At 61.5% G+C, this 25,729-nt stretch overlaps 3 protein-coding genes across 6 annotated transcripts in view; 1 reads left to right on the top strand and 2 right to left on the bottom strand.

Annotated features, from left to right (window-relative positions):
• Window positions 1–3,959, bottom strand: part of HYDIN (HYDIN axonemal central pair apparatus protein) — a 197,935-nt gene extending 193,976 nt beyond the window's left edge. The window contains 1 exon segment of the mRNA XM_064159820.1: window positions 3,904–3,959. The gene's annotated coding sequence lies outside the window, so the exon portion shown is untranslated.
• Window positions 3,960–15,019, bottom strand: CMTR2 (cap methyltransferase 2). 4 transcript variants are annotated; one of them, XM_064160612.1, is made up of 3 exons: window positions 14,967–15,019; window positions 7,962–10,256; window positions 3,960–4,056 (listed from the first exon to the last, which is right to left on the bottom strand). In XM_064160612.1, exons 2-3 carry the CDS (start codon window positions 10,233–10,235, stop codon window positions 4,036–4,038), a joined length of 2,295 nt encoding a protein of 764 aa, XP_064016682.1. In that variant the 5' UTR covers window positions 10,236–10,256; window positions 14,967–15,019; the 3' UTR covers window positions 3,960–4,035. The 4 variants fall into 4 exon arrangements, with proteins under 4 accessions (XP_064016682.1, XP_064016680.1, XP_064016681.1 ...); XM_064160610.1 differs by lacking the exon at window positions 3,960–4,056 and adding an exon at window positions 7,634–7,670 and having other exon boundaries at window positions 7,933–10,256; XM_064160611.1 differs by lacking the exon at window positions 3,960–4,056 and adding an exon at window positions 7,717–7,768 and having other exon boundaries at window positions 7,933–10,256.
• Window positions 13,936–14,982, top strand: LOC135184254 (skin secretory protein xP2-like). The gene has a single exon (XM_064159818.1). The coding sequence runs from the start codon at window positions 13,936–13,938 to the stop codon at window positions 14,980–14,982; it is 1,047 nt and encodes a 348-aa protein (XP_064015888.1).
• Window positions 15,020–25,729: the final 10,710 nt, after the last annotated feature.

Raw genomic sequence — 25,729 nt, 5'->3', positions numbered from 1 at the left:
GGCCACCAGGGTGTTCACACAGTCCCTGTGCTGCAGCAGCTCAAGCACCAGCTTCATGCCAGGTAAAATTTCATCCTCTTCCCCACCCCCAGGCTCACACAGGGAGAGGGAGCACCTGACAAGAGGCCAAGAGGATTAGGTGAGGAGCAGCTGAGGCAGGGAAGGTTGATTTGCTTCGTGCACACTGCTTTGGCTGAGCTTCCAGCACCAGCTATGGACCCTCCCAGCCTGGCAGGAGCATCCAGAGCCAAGCAACAGCCACAGAAGTTACCTAAGCAACATCAGAAATGGACTGAAGAAGTCACCAGAGCAGCTCCTGAAGGCTGGAGCAGCAAAATGAAGACCTTTACATCATCCCTGCTCTGCCCCAGGCATTCTGCTCTGCTCAGCCCTCCCCTGCAGCACTGCCTCCAGCTCTGGGAACCCAGCACAGGAAGGGCCTGGAGCTGCTACAGAGGAGGCCACAGAGATGCTGAGAGGCTGCTGGAGAAGCTCTGCTGTGGGCACAGGCTGGCAGAGTTGGGGCTGTGCAGCCTGGGGAGGAGAAGGCTGCAGGGAGAGCTGAGAGCAGCCTTGCAGTGCCTGAAGGGGCTGCAGGGGAGCTGGGGAGGGACTTTGGGCAAGGGCTGGCAGTGCCAGGAGGAGGGAGAATGGCTTTGAGCTGGGAGAGGAGGAAGAAATAGTTGGCAGTGAGGGTGGGGAGAGCCTGGCACAGGTTCAGGGTGGTGAGACAGGCACAGGTTTCCCAGGGAGGTGTTCAGTGCCAGGCTGGATGAGACCCAGAACACCCTGTGCTGGTGGGAGGTGTCCCTGCCCATGGCAGGGGGGGGTTGGAAGTGGCTGAGCTTTGAGGTCCTTTCCAACCCAACCCATTCTGTGAGCCTCTGAACCGTGGCACAAAACAAATGAGCTGCCAAACCTCACAGACCTCTCCCTGCTGCCCTGCAATGTTCTGCTCCACTGAAGTCTGAAGAAAGACTTCTCTGCCCCCCTCAGAACACTTCATTGCTTGAGGATGAGGTCTCTTAAGGCTCCTTTGAAGGCCAAAGGAAGATCTGTGACAGGCACTGCACCCCAACAGCCCTTCAACTGCTTGGGGAGATGCAGAACTCACCCCCAAAGCTGAGCAGAGAGAGGCTGGTGCAGAGCAAAGCTCCAGCAGTGCTGGGGGCATCTGCACACAGCCACAGAGAGAGCTCTGAGGAGCTCTCTGGTCCAGTTCATAGACTGAGAGGAACACAGCAGGGTGGAAGAAAGCTGCAGGCTCTGCCAGCCCAACCATCACCCAGCCCTGCCCAACCAACCAGGCCATGGCACTCAGTGCCAACCTAGCACCCAGCCCTGCCCAAACAACCACACCATGGCACTCAGTGCCCAGCCAGCCTTGCCTCCAACCCCTCCAGCCACAGCCACTCCACCACCTCCCTGGGCAGCCCATGCCAGTGCCAATCACTCTCTCTGCCAGCAGCTTCCTCCTCACAGCCAGCCCACACCTGCCCTGCCACAGCTTCAGCCTGGGGCCCCTTCTGCTGCTGCTGCCTGCCTGGCACCAGAGCCCAACCCCACCTGGCTACAGCCTCCCTGCAGGCAGCTGCAGGCAGCAATCAGCTCTGCCCTGAGCCTCCTCTGCTGCAGCCTGCACCCCCCCAGCTCCCTCAGCCTCTCCTCACAGGGCTGTGCTCCAGGCCCCTCCCCAGCCTTGCTGCCCTTCTCTCAGCACCTTCCAGCACCTCAGCAGCTCTCTGCAATTCAGGAGCCCACAGCTGCACACAGCACTCCAGGGCTGGCCTGAGCAGGGCTGGGCACAGGGGCACAAGAACCTCCCTTCTCCTGCTGCCCACACTGCTCCTCAGCCAGCCCAGGATGCCACTGGCTCTGCTGCCCACCTGGGCACACTGCTGCCTCCTCTGCAGCTGCTCTCTCACAGCACCCCCAGGGCCCTCTCTGCCTGCCTGCTCTCAGCCCCTCTGGCCCCAGCCTGCACTGCTGCTTGGGGCTGCTGTGGCCAAAGTGCACAACCTGCCCTTGGCCTTCTTCACTCTCATCCCCTTGGCCTCTGCCCACCCATGCAGCCTGCCCAGGGCCCTCTGCAGGGCTCTGCTGCCCTCCAACAGCTCCACAGCTGCTCCTGGCTTGCTGCCATCTGCAGCCTCCCTGCTGCTGGACTCAGTGCCCTGCTCCAGAGCATCACTGAAGAGACTGCACAGGCCTGTGCCCAGCACTGCTCCCTGGGGCACAGCTCTGGTGCCAGCTGCCAGCTGCATGTGGCACCATTCAGCACCACTGCCTGTACCCAGCCCTCCAGCCAGCTCCTGACCCATACCAGAGTGAGTTTTCCTCTCCTTCCCATGCAGGCAATGTTCATCTTCTCTCTTCAGAACTCTTTCATTTCCCCTCCAATAAAATGCTTCTCTGCTCTCCATATTCCACTTCCCTGGGCAGGAACTGGAGAGATGCAGTTGCAGTGGGGATGAACAGAGGCCAATTAGCAGAGCTTTAACAGACTGCTGGGCTTGAGCCTATGAATCTCATTTCTGCTCTGTAGAACTGGCAAGGCAGTGGCAAAGGCACACTGGACCTGTGCACAGCCAAAGGATTCCAAACTCAACTCAAACAGGGCAAATAAAGAAGCAAGGCCCTGAACTGGAATGGAATTGCAAAGCTCTTTTACCTGGAGCACAGCAACCTGTGTGCTGAGGCTGACTCCCTGGAGGGAAGGATGCAGCCAGAGGGGCCTGGGCAGGCTGCAGAGCTGAGCCCAAGCCAAGCTCAGGGAGTTGAGCAAGGCCAAAGGCAAGGTCCTGCAGCTGGGGCAGGGCAGTGCCCAGCACAGAGCCAGGCTGGCTGAGCAGCTGGGGCAGGGCAGTGCCCAGCACAGAGCCAGGCTGGGGAGCAGCTGGGGCAAGGCAGTGCCCAGCACAGAGCCAGGCTGGCTGAGCAGCTGGGCCAGGGCAGTGCCCAGCACAGAGCCAGGCTGGCTGAGCAGCTGGGCCAGGGCAGTGCCCAGCACAGAGCCAGGCTGGCTGAGCAGCTGGGGCAGGGCAGTGCCCAGCACAGAGCCAGGCTGGTGAGCAGTGGCTGCAGAGCAGCCTGCAGCAGAAGGCCTTGGGGGGGTCAGGGGGTGCCCAAGTACCCAGCAGGCAGCACTGGTGGCTGCAGCCCAGAGCCAGCTGTGTGCTGGCTGCAGCCAGAGCAGGCAGAGCAGCAGCACAGGGAGGGGATTCTGCCCCTCCAATCTGCTCTGCTCAGCCCTCCCCTGCACCACTGCCTCCAGCTCTGGGAACCCAGCACAGGAAGGGCCTGGAGCTGCTGGGCAGGGGCCAGAGGAGGCCACCGAGATGCTGAGAGGCTGCTGGAGAAGCTCTGCTGTGGGCACAGGCTGGCAGAGTTGGGGCTGTGCAGCCTGGGGAGGAGAAGGCTGCAGGGAGAGCTGAGAGCAGCCTTGCAGTGCCTGAAGGGGCTGCAGGGGAGCTGGGGAGGGACTTTGGGCAAGGGCTGGCAGTGCCAGGAGGAGGGAGAATGGCTTGGAGCTGAGACAGTGGAGAGGGAGAGTGGAGAGGAGGGAGGAAATGTTGGCAGTGACGGTGGGCAGAGCCTGGCACAGGTTTCCCAGGGAGGTTGTGGAGCACAGAAGCACAGAATGGGATCAAAGATCCCATTCTGTGCTTCTGTGCTCCACAACCTCCCTGGAGGTGTTCAGTGCTAGGCTGGATGAGTCCTTGAGCACCCAAACCTAGTTGAGAGGTGTCCCTGGGCACGGCAGGGGAGAGTTGATGCTCTGTGAGGTCCCTTCCATCCTGAGCCATTCTTTGCCTCTACGAACCCAATCCTTGGCCCTGCTGGGACTTTCTCTGCATCCAGCATCCACCAGTGCCTTACAGGAGAACCTCTTCTTGCCTTCACCTGCCAGCCTGCAGCCTCTGTTCCCTCCTGGGCTGAGCAGAGCAGCATGACTCAGCTGCCAGCAGAGCAGAGCAGAGCAGCTTCATTTAAATAACAACCCCCAACTCCAGCAGCTCTTTTTTTGGTTCTTCTTCAGCTTCTATTTGCATTCAGCTGTTAAAAGAGAGGAAAAACAAAGCAAGGTTGAGGGGGGGGTAATTTATTTCTCTCTTCTTGCCTCGAAGGCAGTCTTGTGGAGCAGTCACAAAGCTGAGCCACCAAAACTCCTTCAGTTCTGTAAGCAGAAAAGAAACCAAACCCCTCCCCCTGCCCTTTAACACCTGAAGTGTTAAACACATCCAAAGCTCTGCCCTGATCAGCCTGGCAGGGAAAGCCTACTCAGATGTGCAGCACCTGCAGCCAAAAGGCTCAGCAGGGCTTTCCATCCCTCACCAGCCCTCCAGCAGCCTTCCAGCCCTCCCCTGCTACACTTAGAACTGCTTCCAGCAGGTGACTGCTAACTCATCTTCAGGAGCCCACATTTGCCTTCTGCCTGACTCTCACTTGTCACAGCCTTGGACCTGCACAGATCCAACAAGCAAAAGCATTTTGCCTTTGGGGGGAAAAAAAAAGGAATCACCTCACTGGTCCCTCTGAGTAGCTTTTTTTCCAGCTGTGCTACAAGCTTCAAGTATTAATTCTAACCCCAAAATAAAGGGGATCCAGGGCTGGAGCCCCTGGCACAAGAGGGCTGTGGAGATGCTACAGAGTGTCCAGAGCAGGGCCAGGAGGATGCTGAGAGGCTGCAGCAGCTCTGCTGTGAGCACAGCCTGAAAGAGTTGGGGCTGTGCAGGCTGCAGCAGAGGAGGCTCCCAGGGCACCTTCTGGTGGCCTTGCAGCATCTGCAGGGGGCTGCAAAAAAGCTGGGGAGGGACTTTGGAGGCTGTGAGGGAGTGGCAGGAGTGGGGGGGCTGGAGCAAAGCTGGAGGTGGGGAGAGTGAGGCTGGAGGGGAGGAGGAAGTTGCTGAGCAGGAGAGTGGTGAGAGGCTGGAATGGGTTGCCCAGGGAGGGGGTTGAGGCCCCATGGCTGGAGGTGTTTGAGGCCAGGCTGGCTGAGGCTGTGTGCAGCCTGCTCTGGGGTAGGGTGTCCCTGGGCATGGCAGGGGGGTTGGGATTGATCAAGGGAGGTTCTCCTGCCCCTCTGCTCTGCCCTGCTGAGAGCTCCTCTTGAGCACTGCCTTCAGTTTGGGGCTCCCCAGGTGCAGAGGGACAGGAACTGCTGGAGAGGGTCCAGGGGAGGCTGTGAGGATGCTGAGGGGCCTGGAGCAGTGCCTGGGGAGGAGAGGCTGAGGGCCCTGGGGCTGCTTAGGCTGGAGAAGAGAAGGCTGAGAGGGGATTGGATCAATGTCTGCAACTCTCTGGGGCAGGAGGGGGGGACAGGCTCTGCTCACTGCTCCCTGGGCTAGGCCAAGCAGCAGTGGATGGAAGCTGCAGCACAGGAGGCTCAGCTCAGCACAAGGGCAACTTCTTGGCTGGAAGGGTCCCAGAGCCTGGCACAGGCTGCCCAGAGAGGCTGTGGAGTCTCCTACCCTGGAGCCTCTGCAGCCCTGTCTGGATGTGTTGCTGTGTGCTCTGTGTCAGACAGCATTGTCCTGCTCTGGCAGGGGGGGTTGGACTCGATGATCTCCTTGGGTCCCTTCCCACCCCTGCCATCCTCTGAGCCTTTGAATCTGCATTTTGTCTATTTCCTGACTCAGCCACGTTCACTCCCTGCCTCCATGACAGCAGTGTCCCAAAGGAAGTGATCCCTTCTTTCTGCAGCTTGATGCTCCTCCAGTGGTACCCAGACCATGCCTTGAGGCAGAGGATCTTGGTTTAGGCCCTTCCCACAAACATGTGCAGCTCCTCTGCCACAGCTGCAGACCTGCAGCTGAACTCAGCAGGCTGAGGCTGTTTCCAAGAGGACTCTGAAGCCATTTGAAGAGAGTCTTTTAAGAGCTGGTTCATTGATGGGGAGACAAAGCCCCACAGTGACCCATCCCGAACCACACCCAGCCTGCTGCTCTGCACACCAGCAACAGCAAAGCCACAGAGCACCTTCCCCCGGGGCTCACAGGTAGTACCTTTAAACCAGCTGCCTGCTCACAGCATGCCTCCAGCCTTACTTCAGGCTTGCACACTGCTGAGTGGTCCAAACTTCACCCTCCAGCCTCTGCAAAGCCTGGAGAAGGACACGGGGGTGCCAAAAGTGCCCCTTTCTGCTCCACAGAAGAGGCCTCACCTCACCCAACAGGGGCTCCCCAGGGCTGCAAACCACCTCTCACCACAAAGGCCACAGTTCTGACCCGGGTGGTGCACAACTCCATCAGCTCAGAGAGAGGAGAAAGAGTTTCTCTACTTCACTGTCCCTCCCCAGTGCCCCCAGGCCCAGGGTCAAAGCCTCAGCTCAATACAAGAAGCTAGGATGATGCAGGGGGGGTGGAGAGCTCTGAACACCCTCCCAGGTCTAACAGTGTCCCACCAGGGCTCTGCAGGGGCACTACCTGCACGTTCCCAACGTTCTCAGCACCTTCACCCTGCCTCTGAACCAAGGATTAGCAGCAGCAACTTGCTCCAGCTGAGGCTGAGTCTAAAGTGCACTGCTGCCAGCCTAGACTGAGCCTCAAGTGCACTGCTGCCAGCCTAGACTGAGCCTCAAGTGCACCGCTGCCAGCCTAGACTGAGCCTCAAGTGCACCACTGCCAGCTTAGACCTAATGTGCACCACTGCCAGCCTAGACTGAGCCTCAAGTGCACCACTGCCAGCTTAGACCTAATGTGCACCACTGCCAGCCTAGACTGAGCCTCAAGTGCACCACTGCCAGCCTAGACCTGAGTCTAAAGTGCACTGCTGATAGCCTAGACAGAGTCTCAAGTGCACCACTGCCAGCTTAGACCTAATGTGCACCACTGCCAGCCTAGACTGAGCCTCAAGTGCACCACTGCCAGCCTAGACAGAGTCTCAAGTGCACCACTGCCAGCCTAGACAGAGTCTCAAGTGCACCACTGCCAGCTTAGACCTAATGTGCACCACTGCCAGCCTAGACAGAGTCTCAAGTGCACCACTGCCAGCCTAGACTGAGCCTCAAGTGCACCACTGCCAGCCTAAACTGAGCCTCAAGTGCACCACTGCCAGCCTAGACTGAGCCTCAAGTGCACCACTGCCAGCCTAGACTGAGCCTCAAGTGCACCACTGCCAGCCTAGATCTGAGTCTCAAGTGCACTGCTGCCAACTTAGACCTGAAATGTACCACTGCCAGCCTAGACCGAGCCTCAAGTGCACCACTGCCAGCCTAGACCGAGCCTAAAGTGCACCACTGCCAGCCTAGACCGAGCCTAAAGTGCACCACTGCCAGCCTAGACCGAGCCTCAAGTGCACCACTGCCAGCCTAGACTGAGCCTCAAGTGCACCACTGCCAGCCTAGACCGAGCCTCAAGTGCACCACTGCCAGCCTAGACCGAGCCTCAAGTGCACCACTGCCAGCCTAGACCGAGCCTCAAGTGCACCACTGCCAGCCTAGACAGAGCCTCAAGTGCACCACTGCCAGCCTAGACAGAGTCTCAAGTGCACCACTGCCAGCCTAGACCTGAGTCTCAAGTGCACCACTGCCAGCCTAGACCTGAGTCTCAAGTGCACCACTGCCAGCCTAGACAGAGTCTCAAGTGCACCACTGCCAGCCTAGACCTGAGTCTCAAGTGCACCACTGCCAGCCTAGACAGAGTCTCAAGTGCACCACTGCCAGCCTAGACCTGAGTCTCAAGTGCACCACTGCCAGCCTAGACCTGAGTCTCAAGTGCACCACTGCCAGCCTAGACCGAGCCTAAAGTGCACCACTGCCAGCCTAGACCTGAGTCTAAAGTGCACCACTGCCAGCCTAGACCTGAGTCTAAAGTGCACCACTGCCAGCCTAGACCTGAGTCTAAAGTGCACCACTGCCAGCCTAGACTGAGTCTCAAGTGCACCACTGCCAGCCTAGACCTGAGTCTAAAGTGCACCACTGCCAGCCTAGACCGAGCCTAAAGTGCACCACTGCCTGTTACCTGCTGCTGCTTGGCTTGCAGGACTAAGTGGAGCTGTCTCTTGGCGACAGCCGCATTCAGATCCCACAGGAACTCCAGCAGCTTGCCCTGGAGGAGAGCCTCCATGGGCACGAACTGCAGGACCTGGTGGGGCGAGTCCCTGTCCAGAGCAGAGCTCATCAGGCCATGCAGGTGCTGCAGGTACTGCACAACTGGCTCGGGCAGGCCCCGGTAGCCAACGCAGAGCAAAGCGGCGCCGGAGGCGAGCGGCTGGCAGGAGGTTGGGCAAGCGAAGGCGATGGATGCGAAGGAGCAGTGCAGGATGAAGAGCAGCCCAGCTGTGACCCGTGTCAGGCAGGAAAGGATGGGCAGGACCAAAGCGTCTCCCACTGCCAGGCGACCCAAACAGTGCAGAACACAGCCCAGGAGCTGCTGCTGGTACTTGGGCTCTCCGTCGTACAGCAGGGAGAAGCTGGCAGCCAGCAGCGCGCCCGAGCCCAGCAGCTCTATCTCCATGCTGGGCTGGCTTCTGCCGTCACACAGGGATGGGAAGTCCACCACGAGGCACTTGAAGCGGTCACGACAGCCTTCCCCTAGGACTTCCTGCTGACTCCTGGCAAGATCAGACACTTCTGCCAGTATCAGCTCCCCGGGAAGGACCTGACAGGAGCGACACGTCTGCAGCGCTGCTCTGCTCTCCGGCCTGCCCCCCGCCAGGTCCTGCAAGGCTTCGTTGAGGTGCTCCAGGACCTGCCCGTCACAGAAGGGAGAACATTTTACCCCTGGGAGCCTTCTGCCTTCCAAAACGTGCCACAAGCTGCACTGCAGGTTTGAAGCTGACCCTTCCAAGACACACATTTTCCCAGCACTGCTTAAACTATGCTCTTCAGCCCAGTGGTTGAAGTAGCCCTTGGCCACTTTATCCTCCCAGGTCAGGGTTTCCAGCAGCTTCCTTTCGTTGTAGGTGCTAAAAGATTTGTTCCTTTGCCCAAACCATTTTGCATTCATGCTGCAGCCAGCCTGAGGTTTCCTGACCAGCCAATTATTTCTGGAGATAGCTTTCACCTGAAACCTGTGCAGGAAGAACTCCACTGCACAGTCTCTTAACTGGTTGAGTTTCACCTGCTCTGCTTCTGCCATGTGCTGGAAGAGCCTGATGTTCTCAGAGATGGTCTCCACCTGGCACCTGTGGAAGAACAAGCAACACTCCTCGTGGATTTTCAGGAATGACTCTGGGAGCACATGCTGGGGGAAGAGAGCTTTGTGGAGCATTCCTGCTCCAAAGTTCTGCATCATCTTAGCCAGCAGCAGATGAACGCTTTCCCTGCCCAGGTACCGAAGGCAAACCACATAGGCCTCCGAGTTGCCAGCCTTGCTGGTGGCTGGCTTGAAGACGTGGACCTCCTCAAAGGCAGAGTTGAGCAGGAAGAGCAGGTTGGCAGAGCAGTGCTCGAAGAGGGTGAACACCTTCAGCACGAAGGACCCCCCAGCGCCCAGCACCATCAGGGCAGTGACCGCTTCGCAGTAGTGCAGGGGCGAGACCAGCGCCTCCTGCTCGCCAGGGTTGCCCTGGCAGTCGAAGCTGCCGTCGGCGGTCACCAGGTGGATGGTGCCCATGCCGCTGACAAAGCCCTGCAGGCCTGCCAGGTGGCTGAGTGCCATCACGTCCCCGGTGTCGTCGGGCCCGAAGTGCCAGCGGGGCAAGGTGTTGGCGATCAGGCGGTCGTCGGCGATCATGGTCAGGGTGTCGTTGGCCTCGTGGTAGGGGTTGAGGGTGTTGGCTACCCAGTGCCAGCGGCAGGGCAGGCGCTGGGACTTGAGGTAGTGGTTCAGGCTGGCTATAAAAGCCCCGGGGGCCTCGCAGAGGTGGACTGAGTTCAGCTCTCCCTCTTCCAGAGCCTCCTCAGGCAGAAGAGGGAAAGTGCCCAGGATCTCGTGGAACTTGCACCAGGCTTGGGTGCACAGCTCCGCGTTCGCCGCCTTCCTCACCCCGGGGATGACCTTGCCCGCTTTGTTGGTGAAGGAGGTGTGCTGATGCCACTGCTCCAGGTTCTTGTCGCTCAGCTGATTCTTCACTTGGTTCAGGGAGGCCTTCAGAGCCAGCAGGGAGTGGAAGTCCCTGTGAGCGCAGGTGAAGGCGGCGCCGGGGTCGGGCAGCTGCCAGTCCTCGTTCGCCGGCTTGGCGTAAGTGAACTTCTTTGCAAAGAGCCTCTCGATTTCAGAGAGAACCTCGGGGCTGAACTTCTCCAGCTCTGGGCTCTGCTCAGCAGGTGGCTGCTTCCTACAGCTGCTCATTCTCGGCTGGACTCCCAGAACCTGGGGAGAGCAGAGAAGAAGAAAGTGTCTGACTGCAGCCTCACCCCCAGCGAGCAAACGCTGCTGCTGCTGAGCCCCTGCGCTGCAGAGCAGGGGAGAGGAACGCTGCACACAGCCATTCCCTGCTGAGGAGCACCAACCAGGGCACCTGGGAACCAGGAGGCTCATAGAACCAGGCAGGGCTGGAAGGGAGCACAAGGAGCAGGCAGTGCCAACCCCTGCCATGCCCAGGGACACCCTACCCTAGAGCAGGCTGCACACAGCCTCAGCCAGCCTGGCCTCAAACACCTCCAGCCATGGGGCCTCAACCCCCTCCCTGGGCAACCCATTCCAGCCTCTCACCACTCTCCTGCTCAGCAACTTCCTCCTCCCCTCCAGCCTCACTCTCCCCACCTCCACCTTTGCTCCATTCCCCCCACTCCTGCCACTCCCTCACAGCCTCCAAAGTCCCTCCCCAGCTTTTTTGCAGCCCCCTGCAGATGCTGCAAGGCCACCAGAAGGTCCCCTGGGAGCCTCCTCTGCTGCAGCCTGCACAGCCCCAACTCTTTCAGGCTGTGCTCACAGCAGAGCTGCTGCAGCCTCTCAGCATCCTCCTGGCCCTGCTCTGGACACTCTCCAGCACCTCCACAGCCCTCTTGTGCCAGGGGCTCCAGCACTGGAGATGCTCTGGGTGCTGCTGCTCTGGCAGGGGAGGTTGGATTGGATGAGCTTTGGAGGAGCCCACAGCTGGACACAGCACTCCAGGGCTGGCCTGAGCAGGGCTGGGCACAGGGGCACAAGAACCTCCCTTCTCCTGCTGCCCACACTGCTCCTCAGCCAGCCCAGGCTGCCACTGGCTCTGCTGCCCACCTGGGCACACTGCTGCCTCCTCTGCAGCTGCTCTCTCACAGCACCCCCAGGGCCCTCTCTGCCTGCCTGCTCTCAGCCACTCTGGCCCCAGCCTGCACTGCTGCTTGGGGCTGCTGTGGCCAAAGTGCACAACCTGCCCTTGGCCTTCTTCACTCTCATCCCCTTGGCCTCTGCCCACCCATGCAGCCTGCCCAGGGCCCTCTGCAGGGCTCTGCTGCCCTCCAACAGAACACTGCCTCCACTCCTGGTGCCCACCAGAGCGACAAAGAGCTGCTGGAACAAGCACTGAGGAGGCCACAAAGATGAGCCAAGGGCTGGAGCAGCTCTGCTGTGAGGCTGAGGGGGATGAGGGTGCTCAGCCTGGAGAGGAGGAGGCTCCAGGGGCACCTTAGAGCTGAAGGGGTCCTGCAGGAAGGCTGCAGAAAGCTTTTTATAAGGATGTCTACCAAGAGGGCAAGGGGAAATGGATCTAAATTGACGGAGATTAGGTTTAGAGAGGCTCTTAGGAAGAAACTCTTCACTACGAGGGTGGTGAGAGCCTGGGTGGGACTGTGCAGAGAGGCTGTGGATAGAATCATAGAATCAGCCAGGTTGGAAGAGACCTCCAAGCTCATCCAGTCCAACCTAGCACCCAGCCCTGTCCAGTCAACCAGACCATGGCACTAAGTGCCTCATCCAGTCTGTTCTTGAAGATCCCCAGGGACGGTGCCTCCACCACCTCCCTGGGCAGCCCATTCCAATGCCAATCACTCTCTCTGCCAACAACTTCCTCCTCACATCCAGCCCAGACTTTCCCCAGCACAACTTGAGACTGTGTCCCCTTGTTCTGTTGCTGGTTGCCTGGGAGAAGAGCCCAACCCCACCTGGCTACAGCCTCCCTGCAGGCAGCTGCAGGCAGCAATCAGCTCTGCCCTGAGCCTCCTCTGCTGCAGCCTGCACCCCCCCAGCTCCCTCAGCCTCTCCTCATAGGATTTGTGCTCCAGGCCCCTCCCCAGCTTTGTTGCCCTTCTCTGGACACCTTCCAGCACCTCAGCATCCTTCTTGAATTGAGGGGCCCAGAACTGGACACAGCACTCAAGATGCTCCTTCATCGAACCCAGCCGGTGGGAAGAGCCCTCCAAGCTCACCCCGTCCCAGCTGGGGAGCACACACAGGTCGAGCTCCACCTCTCCTTACCTCCTCAACCCCCTCTGGACCAGCAGATTGGTTTCACTTTCCTTCGTGCAGCTGCACTCCGGCTTTAACCTGCTCCCTCTGAGCGCAGGGGCCGGGGACAGGGGCAGAGCAAAGGGCGCTGAGAGCACCGCGGAGCAAAGAGCTTCTCCCCCGAGCAGCCGCAGCCAGCACAGCCCTTCCACACCCCCGGGGCGGCAGGGGCTGGGAAGCGCCGCCGGAGCCCGAGTGCTGCCCAGGGCAGGCTGCAGGCAGGGCGCCGAGGGCTCCGCGGACCGAGGCTCCGCTGCCCGCACAGCCCAGGGGAGCGGAGCTGCCCCCGGCCCAGCCTCTGCCTGCTGCCTCTGCTCGCTCCTGCCACAGGGCACCAATGCAAAGCCTGGCCCCAGCCTCCTGCACCCACCAGGACTGAGAAGCCCAAGACCCTGCGGCTCCCTGCTGGCCCTTCCGAGACCCCTGCGTCTCCCGCTTAGCCCTTCCGAGACCCTGCAGCGCCCTCTTAGCCCTTCCGAGACCCCTGCGGCTCCTTCTTGGCCCTTCCGAGACCCCTGCGGCTCCTTCTTGGCCCTTCCGAGACCCCTGCGGCTCCCTCTCAGCCCTTCCGAGACCCCTGCAGCTCCCTTAGCCCTTCCGAGACCCTGCGGCTCCCTCTCAGCCCTTCCGAGACCCCTGCAGCTCCCTTAGCCCTTCTGAGACCCTGCGGCTCCCTCTCAGCCCTTCCGAGACCCCTGCGGCTCCCTCTTAGCCCTTCCGAGACCCCTGCGGCCCCTTCTTAGCCCTTCCGAGACCCCTGCAGCGCCCTCTTAGCCCGAGACTGCACCTCCCTGCTAGCCCTTCCGAGACCCTGCACCTCCCTGCTAGCCCTTCCGAGACCCTGCGGCTTCCTCTCAGCCCTTCCGAGACCCCTGCGGCGCCCTCTCAGCCCTTCCGAGACCCCTGCGGCGCCCTGCTAGCCCTTCCGAGACACTGCGGCTCCCTGCTGGCCCTTCCGAGACCCCTGCGGCTCCCTGCTGGCCCTCCCGAGACCCCTGCGGCTCCCTGCTAGCCCTCCCGAGACACCTGCGGCTCCCTGCTAGCCCTTCCGAGACCCCTGCGGCTCCCTGCTAGCCCTTCCGAGACCCTGCGGCTCCCTGCTAGCCCTTCCGAGACCCCTGCGGCTCCCTGCTAGCCCTTCCGAGACCCTGCGGCTCCCTCTTAGCCCTTCCGAGACCCCTGCGGCTTCCTCTTAGCCCTTCCGAGACCCTGCAGCGCCCTGCTAGCCCTTCCGAGACCCGTGCGACTCCCTGCTAGCCCTTCCGAGACCCCTGCGGCTCCCTGCTAGCCCTTCCGAGACCCCTGCGGCTCCCTGCTAGCCCTTCCGAGACCCGTGCGACTCCCTGCTAGCCCTTCCGAGACCCCTGCGGCTCCCTGCTAGCCCTCCCGAGACCCCTGCGGCTCCCTGCTAGCCCTTCCGAGACCCCTGCGGCTCCCTCTTAGCCCTTCCGAGACCCTGCGGCGGGCACCGAAGGAGCCAGCACGCCGAGGCGCCGCAGGCGAGGGCCCTGGCAAGCAGCCCCGTTCGCTTTATCGGCTTTTACCTCCCGTCCCCCCCGCCCTGGACTCGGTTCCAGCCTGCTCTGGGGCTCTGCCTCACACACACACACGGCAGCGCCACGGCATGGCCCCGCGGCTGCCCCTCGCTGCGGCGCTCCGGGCCCGGCTGCGGGACCGCAGCTCTCCCCCAGCCCCACGGCTGCTGCCCGGCCCCGGCTGCGCACCGCAGCTCTCCCCCACCCCCACGGCTGCTGCCCTGCCCCGGCTGCGCACCGCAGCTCTCCCCCACCCCCGCGGCTGCTGCCCTGCCCCGGCTGCGGGACCGCAGCTCTCCCCCACCCCCGCGGCTGCTGCCCTGCCCCGGCTGCGCACCGCAGTTCTCCCCCACCCCATCCCCGCGGCTGCTGCCCTGCCCCGGCTGCGGGACCGCAGCTCTCCCCCAGCCCCTTCCCGCTGGCTGCTGCCCTGCCCCGGCTGCGGGACCGCAGCTCTCCCCCACCCTGCTCCCCGCGGCTGCTGCCCGGCCCCGGCTGCGGACCGCAGCTCTCCCCCAGCCCCTTCCCGCTGGCTGCTGCCCTGCCCCGGCTGCGCACCGCAGCTCTCCCCCACCCTGCTCCCCGCGGCTGCTGCCCGGCCCCGGCTGCGCACCGCAGCTCTCCCCCAGCCCCTTCCCGCTGGCTGCTGCCCGGCCCCGGCTGCGCACCGCAGCTCTCCCCCAGCCCCTTCCCGCTGGCTGCTGCCCGGCCCCGGCTGCGCACCGCAGCTCTCCCCCAGCCCCACGGCTGCTGCCCGGCCCCGGCTGCGCACCGCAGCTCTCCCCCAGCCCCACCGCTGCTGCCCGGCCCCGGCTGCGCACCGCAGCTCTCCCCCAGCCCCTTCCCGCTGGCTGCTGCCCGGCCCCGGCTGCGCACCGCAGCTCTCCCCCAGCCCCTTCCCGCCGGCTGCTGCCCTGCCCCGGCTGCGCACCGCAGCTCTCCCCCACCCCCACCCCGCTCCCCGCCGGCGCCGCTCCGGGCACGCCGCGGCCCAGCTGCCTGCCCCCGCCTCGGCCTCCCGTAGAGCCGCGGCCGCCCGAGGTGCGTCCCCGCACGGCACAGGTGGCTACGCAAGGCCGCGGCTGCGGCGCGGCCTGCCCGAGCCTTGCTCCGCTCTTACCCGGCGGATGCGGTGAGGAGCGCAGCAGGAAGGGAGGCAGGGCCCAGCCCCAGGCTCCTCCGGCCCCACTGCTGCCTGCTGCCCTGCCCTCTGCCGCCGCGGGGCACGGCGGGCGCCTCCCTCGGGGCCAGCAGGGCTTTTGTGTGTGCGGCTTCAACACAGGTGCAGGGACGGGCCGGAGGCTACCCCTGGGTGGTACTGCTGGCAGAGGCTGCAGCCAGAGCAGTGTGGGCACAGGGCAAGGGAGGGCATCCTGCCCCTGGCTCTGCTCTCTTCACACCCCACCTGCAGCCCTGGGGGCAGTTCTGCAGCCCCCAGCACAAGCAGGACATGGACGTGTTGGAGCCAGCCCAGAGGAGGCCACCAAGATGCTGAGAGGGCTGCAGCAGCTCTGCTGTGAGCACAGGCTGAGAGAGTTGGGAGCCTGGAGAGGAGAAGGCTTGGAGGAGACCTTGGAGTGGCCTTGCAGGAGCTGAAGAAGGCTACAGGAGGGCTGGGGAGGGACTGGTGACAAGGTCTGGGAATGAGAGGAGGAGGAGGAATGGGTTTGAAGTGGCAGAGGGGAGACTGGAACTGGATGTGAGGAAGAAGTGAGGGTGGGGAGAGACTGGCACAGGTTGCCCAGGGAGGTTGTGGAGCACAGAAGCACAGGTTGGGATCTTGCAGGCTTCTTGCTTCCTCTTCACAGAACCAAGCAGGGTGGAAGAGAGCTCCAAGCTCACCCAGCCCAACCTAGCAGCCAGCCCTGGCCAGGCAACCAGCCCAGCACAGCTCCTTAGTGCCATGGTGTGGTTGGTTGGGCAGGGCTGGGTGCTAGGTTGGCACTGAGTGCCATGGTGTGGTTGTTTGGGCAGGGCTGGGTGCTAGGTTGGCACTGAGTGCCATGGTGTGGTTGTTTGGGCAGGGCTGGGTGCTAGGTTGGCACTGAGTGCCATGCTCTGGCTGCTTGGCCAGGGCTGGGTGCTAGGTTGGCACTGAGTGCCATGGTGTGGTTGTTTGGGCAGGGCTGGGTGCTAGGTTGGCACTGAGTGCCATGGTGTGGTTGTTTGGGCAGGGCTGGGTGCCAGGTTGGGCTGGCTGATCTCTGAGCTCTCTTCCACCCTGCTTGGTTCTCTGAGTCTGTGACTCTGAGCCAGCTGTGGGGAGCAGTTCCCCTCTGCAGGGCAGAGCTCTTCAGCTGCCTCCTGCCAGCAAGGAGGCTACAGGAGGGCTGGAGAGGGACTACAGACAAGGTCTGGGAATGAGAAGAGGAGGAGGAATGGGTTTGAAGTGGCAGAAGGGAGATTGAAACTGGATGTGAGGAAGAAGTGAAGATGCCAATCGCTCTCCCCCGACACAGCTGGAGACTCCTCGTGGCATCTCCCAGCCCTGCAGATGCCACAGCCCAGCACACACTCCCCAAGGCAGCTTCTTCTCTCAGGAGTCAGCCTCGATGCTCGCTGAGAGCTTTGGCCTCTGTGAGTCACAAGCAGCCACTTTAACGACTCTTGCCCACGCTAATCCACCTTGCTGCCCCTTCTGAACTCCCTGGGAGACTCGAAGCACCCAACTTGGGCTAGCAGGAGGCAAAAGGCTTGAAATGTTAAGAGAGGCTTAATGAGAGCAGTCCAAGCATGCACTGCAGTGTCCCTGGCAGCACACAGAGACACAAACGCTGCCCAGGCAGCAAACCAGCACCCAACCTCCAGGCAGAGGCAGGGTGGGCAGAGCAGAGCAACTGCTGCAGCAGAATCAGAGCATCAGGCAGGCTGGGGAGAGCTCCGAGCTCAGCCAGCCCAACCTGGCACCCAGCCCTGGCCAAGCAGCCAGACCATGGCACTCAGTGCCAACCTAGCACCGAGCCCTGCCCAAACAACCACACCATGGCACTTAGTGCCAACCTAGCACCCAGCCCTGCCCAAACAACCACACCATGGCACTTAGTGCCAACCTAGCACCCAGCCCTGCCCGACCAGCCACACCATGGCACTCAGTGCCAACCTAGCACCCAGCCCTGCCCGACCAGCCACACCATGGCACTCAGTGCCAACCTAGCACCCAGCCCTGCCCAAACAACCACACCATGGCACTCAGTGCCCAGCCAGCCTTGGCTCCAACCCCTCCAGCCACGGCCACTCCACCACCTCCCTGGGCAGCCCATGCCAGTGCCAATCACTCTCTCTGCCAGCAGCTTCCTCCTCACAGCCAGCCCACACCTGCCCTGCCACAGCTTCAGCCTGGGGCCCCTTCTGCTGCTGCTGCCTGCCTGGCACCAGAGCCCAACCCCACCTGGCTACAGCCTCCCTGCAGGCAGCTGCAGGCAGCAATCAGCTCTGCCCTGAGCCTCCTCTGCTGCAGGCTGCACCCCCCCAGCTCCCTCAGCCTCTCCTCACAGGGCTGTGCTCCAGGCCCCTCCCCAGCCTTGCTGCCCTGAACCCTCCAAGCAGCACAGGAGGGTCGAAGCAGAGGACTTGCTGGGTGGACCCAGAGGGTGCAGGCTGCTCTGCGGCTGCTGACTCGGGTGGGGACTCTCCTGTGCCCAGGTGAGGACACAGGGCACGTGGCAGCCCACTGGGGAGCAGCAGCCCTCCAGAGCACAGCATGAGTTAGCAGAAAGCCTTTCCACCCAGCTGCCAGCCCTGCTGCTATTGATGCTTGGCACTCTCCTCTGTTTCTTCTTGATGAAGCACAACCCAGCCCTGAGCCAGAGCTGTTTTTAGCACAGACCTTGGGTGCTGCGAGCACAAAGCATTGATACAGCTAAGGAAAACCTTGCTGGAGGTGGGAGAGTGGGGAGGAAATGTTGGTGCAGCCCCTTGAAGGATGTGATAGTGGGAAGGGAGTGATCCTTTCCCCTTCTCTAGAGATCTTCCATGTAACCTAGCATGTAAATCTATAAGCAAACAACCTCTCTGCCCTCCCCACCCTTAGAGCTGTCTGCAATGAAGGATTGCCATGAAAGAGGAAGAGCCTTAACTACAGCCAGCCCCTGGCACCTTCTAACCTGGGGACAGCTACAGCTTGGGCTTTCAGTCCTTCTTCTGCAGGCTAAGACTGCTCTGATCAGTAACTATGACAGAGACACCGAGAGGCTGCTGCTGGAAGGTGCTGAGAGAAGGGCAGCAAGGCTGGGGAGGGGCCTGGAGCACAGCCCTGAGAGGAGAGGCTGAGGGAGCTGGGGGGGTGCAGGCTGCAGCAGAGGAGGCTCAGGGCAGAGCTGATTGCTGCCTGCAGCTGCCTGCAGGGAGGCTGTAGCCAGGTGGGGTTGGGCTCTGGTGCCAGGCAGGCAGCAGCAGCAGAAGGGGCCCCAGGCTGAAGCTGTGTCAGGGCAGGTGTGGGCTGGCTGTGAGGAGGAAGCTGCTGGCAGAGAGAGTGATTGGCACTGGCATGGGCTGCCCAGGGAGGTGGTGGAGTGGCCGTGGCTGGAGGGGTTGGAGGCAAGGCTGGCTGGGCACTGAGTGCCATGGTGTGGTTGTTTGGTCAGGGCTGGGTGCTAGGTTGGCACTGAGTGCCATGGTCTTGTTGTTTGGGCAGGGCTGGGTGCTAGGTTGGCACTGAGTGCCATGGTGTGGTTGTTTGGGCAGGGCTGGGTGCTAGGTTGGCACTAAGTGCCATGGTGTGGTTGTTTGAGCAGGGCTGGGTGCTAGGTTGGCACTGAGTGCCATGGTGTGGTTGGTTGGGCAGGGCTGGGTGCTAGGTTGGCCCTGAGTGCCATGGTGTGGTTGTTTGGGCAGGGCTGGGTGCTAGGTTGGCACTGAGTGCCCTGCTCTGGTTGGTTGGGCAGGGCTGGGTGCTAGGTTGGCACTGAGTGCCATGGTGTGGTTGGTTGGGCAGGGCTGGGTGCTAGGTTGGCACTGAGTGCCATGGTGTGGTTGTTTGGGCAGGGCTGGGTGCTAGGTTGGCACTAAGTGCCATGGTGTGGTTGTTTGGGCAGGGCTGGGTGCTAGGTTGGCACTGAGTGCCATGCTCTGGTTGGTTGGCCAGGGCTGGGTGATGGTTGAGCTGGATGGGCTTGGAGCTCTCTTCCAACCTGCCTGATTCCATGGTTCTGTGATTCCTGTCTCTTTGGAAGGAAGGGACCCTCCAGGGGCATCTTGCCCAACCTCCCTGCAGTCAGAAGGGCTCCAGAGTCTCACTGCCCTCGAACTAAAGAACTTCTCCCTAAGGTCCTCTCCAGACCTACTGTCCCTCAGCTGAGACCATTCCCTCTTGTCCTGTGGTCGACACCTTTATGAAAATCCCCCCTGCGGGCAGCAGGGACAGCTCCAGCCAGAGCAGGCTGCACAGGGACACAGCCAGCCTGAGCCTGGATGCCTGCAGGGATGAGGCCTCAAGCACCTCCCTGGGCAGCCTGTGCCAGGCTCTCCCCACCCTCTGCACAACTCCCTCCTGATGCCCAACCTAACTCTGCCCTGCTCCAGCTCCAAACCACTGCCCTCAGCCTGTGCCCACAGCCCCTTCTGAGCAGTCCCTCCCCAGCCTGCTTGCAGCTCCCCTTCAGACCTTGAACTACAGCTCAGAGGTCTGCCTGGAGCCTTCTTTTCTCCAGGCTGCACAGCCCCAACTCTGCCAGCCTGTGCCCATCCACAGCAGAGCTTCTCCAGCCTCTGAGCACCTTTGAGGGCTCCTCTCCAGCAGCTCCTCTTGTGTTGGGTCCCCCATAGGTGAACAGAACCCTGCAGGTGAGGTCTCCCCAGAGCAGAGCAGAGCAGCAGGAAAGCTCAGGTTGCTGGATGGCAGCAGCTGAGCAGTGGGTGAGGGGGCAGCTCCGGGGGTGCTGCTCTCTGTTTGAAGTTGATTGTGCAGAGTAGCAGCTTTGTGGTGCCTTTCCCTTCCCTGTGCTTACAGTTCAGGGCAGCAGCAGCAATGTCAGTGGCCTGCTGTGGTCTGAGAGGTTTGCTTTTTGTCCCTGTAGTAAAAAGAATCCCAGAGGCATCATTCTTCACCTTTTGGCTCTCCTCCTGACATCTGCAGTGATGCTTTCTGAGGCTGCTGATGTCTCACTTAACCTTCCCTGTGCTATTCCTGCATCCTTACACAGAAGCCACAAGGCTGAGCTCTGTACACAAGAGGATGTTGAAAGAATTGACTTTGATCCCACTTTAATCTCCTCTTAAAGCTTTTAACATTGCTTTCCCCATCAACTTTTCTCTCTCCTGGAATTTCTGGGTGTTTGGACAGGGATGTGCTGTGGAGTTCCTTCTGTTGCTGCTGGTGAGCAGCTCTTGAGCCTGCTGAAGGTCACTGAGGTCAAGTGCAAGGTCCTGCAGCTGGGCTGGAACAATCCTCACTGTCTCTGCAGACTGGGGGTGAGGAGACTGAGAGCAGCCCTGCAGAGAAGGACTTGGGGGTGCTGGTGGGGGAGAGGCTGGGCAGGAGGCAGCAGTGGGCACTGGCAGCACAGAAGGCCAAGGGCAGCCTGGGCTGCATCCAGAGCAGTATGGGCAGAGGTGGAGAGAGGAGATCCTGCCCAGTTCTGGTCCTGCTTGGATCTAGGTGTTCTGAGGTTGTTGAGCTTGGAGAAGAGGAGGCTGAAGGGAAACCTTTTGACTCTCTACGGCCCCCTGGAAAGAAGCTGCAGCCAGGTTGGGGTCTGGATTGGAAGTGACCTCTGAAGGTCACCCAGTCCAACCCCCCCTGCACTCAGCAGGGATATCCTCCACTAGAGCAGGTTGCCCACAGCCCTGTCCAGCCTCCCCTTGAATCTCTCCAGGGATGGGATCCCAAATCACCCAACCTGCTGCAGTGTTCCAGCAGCCTCCTGGGGCAGAGCTTGTTCCTCACATCCAATCCCCATCTGCTCTGCTCTGGTTTGCAGCCATTGCCCCTGCTCCTGTCCCTGCAGGCCTCTGGGAGCAGTCTCTCTCCATCCTCCTTGTAGCTCCTTCAGGTGCTGGCTGGCAGCTCTCAGGTCTCCCTGGAGCCTTCTCTTCTCCAGGCTGCACACCCCCAGCACCCTCAGCCTGTCCCCATAGCAGAGCTGCTCCAAGCAGTGATCACTTTCCTGGCCTCCCGTGGACCTGCTCCATCAGGTCCATGTCCTTCCTATGCTGAGGGCTGCAGAGCTGGGTGCAGGACTGCAGGGGAGCTCTCAGCAGAGCACAGTGGCAGGCTCCCCTCTGTGGATCTGCACAGCTTTGGCTGCAGCCCAGCCTGGTCCCTTCTCCCAAGGACCAGTGGTGGGAAAAAAAGACAACAGCCTCAAGTTGCCCTCTGGGAGGTTTAGGCTGGACATGAGGAACAATTCACTTTGTGCTGGATCAAGACCTGGCTGGATGGCAGAGCCCAGAGAGTGGTGGTGAATGGTGCCACATCCATCTAGCAGCTGGCACCAGTGGTGTGCCCCAAGGCTCAGTGCTGGGACCAGTCCAGTTCAATATCTTTATTGATGATCTGGACCAGAGCATTGAGTCCAGCAGCAGTGAGGCTGCAGATGGCAGCAAGCCAGGAGCAGCCAGGAGCTGTTGGAGGGCAGCAGAGCCCTGCAGAGGGCCCTGGGCAGGCTGCATGGGTGGGCAGAGGCCAAGGGGATGAGAGTGAAGAAGGCCAAGGGCAGGTTGTGCACTTTGGCCACAGCAGCCCCAAGCAGCAGTGCAGGCTGGGGCCAGAGGGGCTGAGAGCAGGCAGGCAGAGAGGGCCCTGGGGGTGCTGTGAGAGAGCAGCTGCAGAGGAGGCAGCAGTGTGCCCAGGTGGGCAGCAGAGCCAGTGGCATCCTGGGCTGGCTGAGGAGCAGTGTGGGCAGCAGGAGAAGGGAGGTTCTTGTGCCCCTGTGCCCAGCCCTGCTCAGGCCAGCCCTGGAGTGCTGTGTCCAGCTGTGGGCTCCTGAATTGCAGAGAGCTGCTGAGGTGCTGGAAGGTGCTGAGAGAAGGGCAGCAAGGCTGGGGAGGGGCCTGGAGCACAGCCCTGTGAGGAGAGGCTGAGGGAGCTGGGGGGGTGCAGGCTGCAGCAGAGGAGGCTCAGGGCAGAGCTGATTGCTGCCTGCAGCTGCCTGCAGGGAGGCTGTAGCCAGGTGGGGTTGGGCTCTGGTGCCAGGCAGGCAGCAGCAGCAGAAGGGGCCCCAGGCTGAAGCTGTGTCAGGGCAGGTGTGGGCTGGCTGTGAGGAGGAAGCTGCTGGCAGAGAGAGTGATTGGCACTGGCATGGGCTGCCCAGGGAGGTGATGGAGTGGCCGTGCCTGGAGGGGTTCAAGCAAAGCCTGGATGAGGCACTTAGTGCCATGGTGTGGTTGACTGGCTAGGGCTGGGTGCTAGGCTGGGCTGGATGAGCTTGGAGGTCTCTTCCAACCTGGTTGATTCTATGATTTCTGCCCCAAAAGGCTTGTCAAGGCCTGGCCCCAGGCTGCTCAGGCCCATTCCTGGAAGGGGGTCTCAAAGCTGTGGAGCTGCAGTGCTGAGGGCTGTGGTTTGGTGGTGCCCTGGCAGTGCTGGCTCAAGTGCTGGATTCCATGGTCTGCAAGGTCTCTGCCCACCAGTGCTGTGTGTGTGACCCAGAGGCACCTCCCCAGGAGCTGCAAGATGCAGTTGCTGGCTGCTTTTAGGACCTCCTCTGCTCTCTCCCTCCTTTGTGTGGTCTCATTTGCTCAGATTTGATCAAGTTGCTTTCTCCTTCTGCCTGAGGCTGAGGAAGCTGCTGAGTGTTAGCAGAGGTGGCAGATGAGTTATGAAAGCTGCTCCTGCTTCCCTGCCAGGCAACATCACCCAGCCCTGTCTTTAACTCATCTCCACCCTGAAAGCCTTTCCCCTGTGCCCTAACCAGAGGGCTGCTCAGGACTGCACAGATTGGGTAGTTAGAAGCTGTTCTCTGATGTCTGGCCTCACTGAACAAGCATCTCCTCAGCTCCCTGGAGCTTGCCTGAAGTTTCTGTGTCTCCCCTGCCTCCATGGCAACGTTTTCAAGCTGTCATCAGAGCCTTGCTCAGATCTCATTTTGCTCAGCTAACCATGAGAAGCTCTCAGAGTGTCTGGTTTGCTGTTCCCCTGCTCATCTGTGTTCTGTGATCAGAGAGCTGGGGGGGGAGAGGCTGGGCAGGAGGCAGCAGTGGGCACTGGCAGCACAGAAGGCCAAGGGCAGCCTGGGCTGCACCCACAGCAGCGTGGGCAGAGGTGGAGAGAGGAGATCCTGCCCCTCTGCTCTGCTCTGGGGAGACCTCAGCTGCAGGGCTGGGGGCAGCTGTGGGATTCCAGCACAGGAGAGATATGGAGCTGCTGGAGAGGGTCCAGAGGAGGCCACAGAGGTGCTCAGAGGGCTGGAGAAGCTCTGCTGTGGGCACAGGCTGGCAGAGTTGGGGCTGTGCAGCCTGGAGAGGAGAAGGCTGCAGGGAGAGCTCAGAGCACCTTTCCAGTACCTAAAGGGGGCTACAAGCAGCCTGCAGAAGGACTTTGGTCAAGGGCTTGGGGTGACAGGAGCAGGGGCAGTGGTTTGGGAGGAGAGCAGAGCAGATGCAGATTGGATGTGAGGAACAAGCTCTGCCCCAGGAGGCTGCTGGAACACTGCAGCAGGCTGCCCAGGGAGGTGCTTGGGGCCTCATCCCTGGAGACATCCAGGCTCAGCCTGGCTGTGTCCCTGCTGCCTGCTCTGGCTGGAGCTGTCCTTGCTGCCTGCAGGGGGTTGCACAAGATGGCCTTTGAGAGTCCCTCTTTAGGACAGGCCCTGGACAAAGCACCAAGGAGTATCCCAAACTACTGAGGAGTGTCCCAAACAGAGAGGTACCAAATTACCTCCCAAATGCTGATCAGTTCTGAGGGTCTGGGCAGGATTGTTATGAACACAGCTGCAACCTGCACAGTCCCTTCAGGATTCATCCCTGCCCAGCTCCAGCCTTTTCCATTTCAGGACAGTGAGGCAGAGTCCTGCTTTTGCCAAGAAGGAGAAGTGAAGGGGAAATGGTGCCCAGGCAGCACTAAAGGTGAGCACTGCACCCATGAGGCCAATGGGATGAGATTGGAACAAGGCCAAAGGCAGGTTGTGCACTTTGGCCACAGCAGCCCCAAGCAGCAGTGCAGGCTGGGGCCAGAGGGGCTGAGAGCAGGCAGAGAGGGCCCTGGGGGTGCTGTGAGAGAGCAGCTGCAGAGGAGGCAGCAGTGTGCCCAGGTGGGCAGCAGAGCCAGTGGCATCCTGGGCTGGCTCAGGAGCAGTGTGGGCAGCAGGAGAAGGGAGGTTCTTGTGCCCCTGTGCCCAGCCCTGCTCAGGCCAGCCCTGGAGTGCTGTGTGCAGCTGTGGGCTCCTGAATTGCAGAGAGCTGCTGAGGTGCTGGAAGGTGCTGAGAGAAGGGCAGCAAGGCTGGGGAGGGGCCTGGAGCAGAGCCCTGTGAGGAGAGGCTGAGGGAGCTGGGGGGGTGCAGGCTGCAGCAGAGGAGGCTCAGGGCAGAGCTGATTGCTGCCTGCAGCTGCCTGCAGGGAGGCTGTAGCCAGGTGGGGTTGGGCTCTGGTGCCAGGCAGGCAGCAGCAGCAGAAGGGGCCCCAGGCTGAAGCTGTGGCAGGGCAGGTGTGGGCTGGCTGTGAGGAGGAAGCTGCTGGCAGAGAGAGTGATTGGCACTGGCATGGGCTGCCCAGGGAGGTGGTGGAGTGGCCGTGGCTGGAGGGGTTGGAGCCAAGGCTGGCTGGGCACTGAGTGCCATGGTGTGGTTGGTTGGGCAGGGCTGGGTGCTAGGTTGGCACTGAGTGCCATGGTGTGGTTGTTTGGGCAGGGCTGGGTGCTAGGTTGGCACTGAGTGCCATGGTGTGGTTGTTTGGGCAGGGCTGGGTGCTAGGTTGGCACTGAGTGCCATGGTGTGGTTGGTTGAGATGGAATTTCCAGCTCATATCCATTGGTCCTTTTCCTGCCACTGGGCACCCCCAAAGAGCCTGGCACCTCCATCCTGGCACCCACCCCTCAGGTACTTGCAGCCACTGCTCAGGTCCCCTCTCAGCCTTCTCCTCTCCACTCTACCCAGCCCCAGGGCTCTCAGCCTTCCTCCACAGCAGAGATGCTCCAGGCCCTTCAGCATCCTCCCAGCCTGCCCTGGGTGTCTCCAGCAGGTCCCTGGCCCTGGGCAGCCCAGAGCTGGGCACAGCAGTGCAGCTGTGGGCACAGCAGGGCAGAGCAGAAGGCAGCAGAACCTCCCCAGCCCTGGGGGCCACACTTTGCTTGCTGCAGCCCAGGGCACCACTGTCCCTCTTGCCCAGCAGGGCACACTGCTGTGCCAGGCAGGACTTTGCTGTGCCCCAGCACTCCCCAGGGCCAGCTCCAAGGAGCTGCTTCCCAGCAGGTCCCCCCCACACCTGTCCTTCATCCTTACAGCTTCCATTGGACTCTCTCCAACAGATCACAGAATGTCAGGAGCTGGATGGGTCCTCCAAAGCTCATCCAGTCTAACCCCCCTGCCAGAGCAGCAGCACCCAGAGCATCTCCAGTGCTGGAGCCCCTGGGACAAGAGGGCTGTGGAGGTGCTGCAGAGTGTCCAGAGCAGGGCCAGGAGGATGCTCAGAGGCTGCAGCAGCTCTGCTGTGAGCACAGCCTGAAAGAGTTGGGGCTGTGCAGGCTGCAGCAGAGGAGGCTCCCAGGGGACCTTCTGGTGGCCTTGCAGCATCTGCAGGGGGCTGCAAAAAAGCTGGGGAGGGACTTTGGAGGCTGTGTGGGAGTGGCAGGAGTGGGGGGGCTGGAGCAAAGCTGGAGGTGGGGAGAGTGAGGCTGGAGGGGAGGAGGAAGTTGCTGAGCGGGAGAGTGGTGAGAGGCTGGAATGGGTTGCCCAGGGAGGGGGTTGAGGCCCCATGGCTGGAGGTGTTTGAGGCCAGGCTGGCTGAGGCTG

The sequence above is a fragment of the Pogoniulus pusillus genome, chromosome 20, assembly GCF_015220805.1.
Source record: "Pogoniulus pusillus isolate bPogPus1 chromosome 20, bPogPus1.pri, whole genome shotgun sequence".
NCBI lineage: Eukaryota > Metazoa > Chordata > Aves > Piciformes > Lybiidae > Pogoniulus > Pogoniulus pusillus.
The sequence above is the reverse complement of the archived record's forward strand: the minus strand, read 5'-3'. Positions and strand labels throughout refer to the sequence as shown.